This window comes from Oratosquilla oratoria, chromosome 27 (genome assembly GCF_046742065.1).
Source record: "Oratosquilla oratoria isolate Oo_2021 chromosome 27, ASM4674206v1, whole genome shotgun sequence".
NCBI classification, from domain to species: domain Eukaryota; kingdom Metazoa; phylum Arthropoda; class Malacostraca; order Stomatopoda; family Squillidae; genus Oratosquilla; species Oratosquilla oratoria.
The window spans coordinates 43541405-43546404 of record NC_134803.1 but is presented as its reverse complement, the minus strand read 5'-3'; the positions used below and the strand labels follow the sequence as shown (position 1 = coordinate 43546404).

Sequence of the window (5000 nt, the reverse complement as noted above, 5' to 3'; positions counted from 1 at the left end):
CTCAACCAGCTCCTGGGTGACCAGACTCTGCGGCGTGGCGGCGACGTCTGTGGCTGCGCCGTCCGGGTCCTGTCCCGGAGGCACAGTTGGAGAAGTCCCCTTTTTGTTGGACACTGTATAGAAAAAAAAATGAAATAAGAATAAATAAATACAAAAACATAAGGGTAAAGGAGAGCTGGAACATAGAGAATTCTGGGATAGAACAAATGAGTGGACCCACAAATGGGAAATTAATTCCGCTGTGAAGATCCACAAGATATTGAAAATTAATATAACGCTAGGTCATCATTGCTTTTTAGAAAATGGTTTCTCCAAGGATAAGTCATGTGTGCATTAGCGCCAGGAATAAAGCTAACAGAACATTAGGATTCATTGCTAGGACGGTTACGAATAGAAGTGCAGATGTAATTATCAAACTCTATCTAGCGTTAGTTAGACCCATCCTTGACTATGCGCTACAGTTTTGGTCTCCGTCCTATTGAATGGACATCAATTCACTAGAATTAATACAGAGGAAGATGACCAAAATGATACATGGGCTTACGAAGAATGGTGCCGGCACCTTAATTTGCACTCTCTGGAAAGACGCAGAGTGCGGGGTGATCTAATAGAGGTGTTCAAGTGGATCAAAGGCGCAAACCAGGTTATTATATTAAGACAACAAGGAAGGACTCGCAGTAATGAATCGGACAAATTTAGATTTAAGAAGGAAATAAGCAAGAACTGGTTTATTAATAGGGTGGTCATCGAATGGAATAGACTTAGTAACCATGTAGTGAGCGCTGAAACTATCGGTTGCTTTAAGAAACTGTTAGACAACTTTATGGATGGGGATGATAGGTGGTAATGGACATGGAACTACCTAATGTAGGCTTTATGGTCTCTTGTAGTCTACTTCATTCTTATGTTCTTAAGAGAGAAAATGGGGAATGGTTGTGAGGAGCCAAATCCAGATGGTAAGTAGATGCGGCTGAAACCGTCATCTTTGCCTTATGCGCTGGGACGAGAGGTGAGGGATTCGAACCTACAAATAAGCGAAGGTAAGAACAGCATGCATCCTATTACGCCACCATTAAAAAAATCATCAGAGACGCAAGATAATGGAAAATGGTGTAAGTAGTGCTATAGAATGGGTGATGATATTATTACTGCCAATCAGAGATCACGACGCGAGCTTGGCTTGGACAAGCGAACTTGAGTACCCGGAAGGAGCTATCAGCCTGCTAGTGGAGAGGTGTCAGAGCACAACGACTGTGGCCAATCGGCGCGCACAACACGAGCGATCCTGTGTACCAAAATGGAGCAATCAGCGCGTAGGACGTGACATGGCCAGGCCGACGGAAACTGAAGGAGTGATGTCGTTCCTAGCTCCAGCTCTTGCATTCACTGCCCACCACTCTTCTTAGGCCGATCGTGGCAGAGGAGATTTTTCTCTCCTCTGCTGCTGACCGGTCCGGCACACGCCTGACCTCTTCGTTGACGCTGTCAAGCGGACTTACATTTTAGACAAATACACACGTTTCCCGAATCAAGTGATTCTCTGTTTTCAGAGTTGTACTCGGAAGAAAAAAGACACACAAATCTAACACCCGCCCGTTTGCCCACCGCAATGCCCATTGGATCTTCTCTTTAGACTACACTCCAGTTATCGCCCGCTCCCTTTAGGGAATCGCCCGCCGCTGACTCGTCAGCACCGCCCAGCACCGCTCTGCCTCGCTTGAGGCCAATCGGCACCGCTCTGCCTAGCTTGAGGCCAATCAGTACCACTCTGCCTCACTTGGGGCCAATCAGCACCACTCTGCCTCGCTTGGGGCCAATCAGCACCACTCTGTCTCGCTTGGGACCAAGCAGCACCACTCTGTCTCGCTTGGGACCAAGCAGCACCGTCCAGCCCTGGTAGGGGCAAACCTCCTTCGGGACAACACGCGGGAAGTGAATCCTACTCATTTTTTGTAAGATACACACGCCTCTCATGAACTTAACCATGTCCCAGGCACAAACATCTACACGTATTTTTTCTTCGACTAAAATTCGCTTCATTTCTTTCTCTCATACTACATTTTCTCGTTTCAGTTTACCTCCCACTAGTTTTTTTTTCTTCTGTTTTTCAACCTTTCTCTACCACTACGCCTACTATTTTCTTCGCTTTTGGTATATCTAGATGCAGGAGTCAGCGTCGCCGTCAAAGTTCCCTGTCCATTCCTCCCGCGCCACGATCATCGTCCGTAGTCCGTAGTTCTCAGTTAGTTACCATGTTTTGAGATATGTGTGTCTAAGATGCGAGAACACCGATAAGATGTCCGCTATGATGTCACCACTAACGCGTGTGTTGCACACAGGAACAGTAGCAACCACCTTATGGACAGGCAGAATGCAGAACTTCTGGTACGTGAGCCCGACAAGATTAGTAGAGAATGTTTGGAAGTAGCCATCACACAAGGAACCAACAAAATTTAATAAAATAGGGGCATGTTCAATATTTCACCCCACCTGATTCCTTTAATACCCATTGCCAACAAAATTTAAAGCTATCCCTAGTTGCTCTCCAAACTCCCATTTTCTTCTCAAGATCGTTGACCACCCTCATTAGACGATTGCTCACCCTTCTTATTTTCTTCCTCCTTTTGTTCCTCGTGTGTGAGCTAATGTTCTTCCCCCACTCAATTGTTCCATCTCATCCTTAACCTTTCCTGTTCCCAGACATTTAGTCCACCTTCTCCTTAACCTTTCCTTGTATTCAGTGCCCCCCTCCCTACCTCCCTTCCACCCTCCCCATATTTCCTCTTATTTATTCTCAGTCATGTGTGTTACGACTATGTACTTAAAAAAGCTGCAACAAGCTAAACGTCATACTAATAAAGGCTCCATCCTCACATGGTGTTTACTGTCAGTAAGTGCCACTTTCATACAAACAAGATAGAGAGCATTCAGAGAAAGGAGATTAGAGACGCTTCTTGCTGATAAACAATAAAAAGAGAGATTGAATATTCAAGGGATGCCAACGTTAGAGGAGAGACGAGAGAAAGATGATCTGAGAGCAGTGTTTAGAGCCATCACAAGTCTGGAGATACTTGATAAGGAAGGCCTCTTATTGTAGGAACAAAAGAAAACCAGAGGACATGCGATGATATTAAAATAAGACTAAATGTGTCAGGAAACAGCGGGTCACCATTCACGGTGTAAAATCGAAATGGGGGAGTGTTATTAGTAGAGTTCACCATTCTCGGTATTAGGCTCCTTATTGTTCATTATGAAATAAACGACTTGTACAATGGAATTAATAGTGATGGTAGTAAGTTTGGGGACGACACTAAAATAGAACGCCATATTAAGTCAAAGTAAGATGCTGGGACACTGCAGTATGATCTTGATATATTGTTAGAATGGTATGTGAAATGATTAATGGACTTCAATATCTCAAGCTTCAGTGGGTTAAACGTTGTTTTACACAACCCATCTAAGAGGTATATCTTATATAATACCATATTAAAGAAAACAGAATGTGGAAAGGACTTGGCAGTGTTAGTGAGTCCTGACCTTAAATACAGGAAATATTGTACTAGTGTCAGGAATAGGGCTAGCAGGGCATTAAGATTTATTGCTAGGACGCTAATAAACAAAAGTGCAGAGTTAATCGTTAAACTATATATTCGATAATATATATATACCCATACATGACTATACGGTGCAGTTTAGTCTCCGTTCTATAGAAAGGACATCAGTTCACTAGAATCAGTACAGAGGATAATGGCCAAAATCACATAAGGACTTAGAAATTTACCATACGAAGATAAGCTTAGGCACATTAATTTACACTATCTGGAAAGATAGTGCGGGGTTATCTAATAGAGGTATTCAAATGAGTCAAGGGCTTTAACAAGGATGATGTAAGCAAGGTCATCATATCATGACAGCAGGGAAGGACTCGTTGTAATAGGTTTAAATTATACAAATTTAGATTTAAGAAGGAAATAGGGAAGAACTGGTTTTCCAACAGATTGGTTAACGAATGGAACAGACTTAGTAACCATGGAATGAGCGTTGTTTTGAGAGAAGATTAGATCAATTGATGGAGGACGAAAGGTGGTAATGGACATGGAACTGCCTAATGTAGGTCATATGGTCTTTTGTAGTCTCTTCCATTCTTATGTTTTTATGTTTGAAGGACACTGCAAAATACAGTTCTCCGTACTAGGTTACTGAGTGTATAGTATGGATGGAAAAATAGTGAAGTCATTAACATGGTACAGTTTGACATCAGAACTGACCATTCGGAACACAGATGCTATCCTGCAAACTTATCCTTTATCCAGATTGATAAGCACACACCCACACACGCACACACACAAATACACTCACTCACACACACACACACACACACACACACACACACACACACACACACACACACACACACACACACACACACATACACACACACACACACGCACGCACACACACACACACACACACACACACACACACACACACACACACACACACACACACACACACACACATTCATGCATCTTCCATGACTTCTGAAAAAATTCTTATATTGTTCAAGATGATGCAGAATTTTACCTTCACACAAGTCTGTAATTATGACACTTTAAATTTCTATTTCTGTTCAAAAAAGAATCCTTATCTTCCACAGTCTCACTTCTTCTGAATGACATACAGTATATCCTCGTATCTAACACTGTCTCATCGTGACACAAAGAAACAAGTCATCTCAAATTCACATGTCTACATAGGAAAGCTCATTCCACAGCACTTTTGAAATTACATAACCGCATTACGATGACGTCAAAGCGTTTACACAGTGGGTTCCACGTGCCCAGCAAATTTCATCTACGAACTGTAAAAAACAATGATAAACTCACTTTTTTCCATCACCTTACTGCAACTTAGTCTCGGTATGCCCGCTTTGCACCGTGCGTAAACATGAACTGAACTCCGGGGCAGGATGCCGCGTTTTCTACACTGTCGTGTAGAAT

At 42.8% G+C, this 5000-nt stretch overlaps 1 protein-coding gene across 1 annotated transcript in view; it reads right to left on the bottom strand.

Moving 5' to 3' along the window:
* LOC143040002 (uncharacterized) overlaps positions 1-4974 on the bottom strand; it is an 8755-nt gene extending 3781 nt beyond the window's left edge. Inside the window, exons 1-2 of the mRNA XM_076210521.1 lie at positions 4887-4974; positions 1-113 (exon numbers count right to left, since the gene is read on the bottom strand). The exon at positions 1-113 is cut by the window's left edge and continues 749 nt beyond it. Coding sequence (XP_076066636.1) covers positions 1-113; positions 4887-4896 — 123 coding nt within the window. The 5' untranslated portion in view covers positions 4897-4974. The remainder of the gene's footprint in view (positions 114-4886) is intronic.
* Positions 4975-5000: the final 26 nt, after the last annotated feature.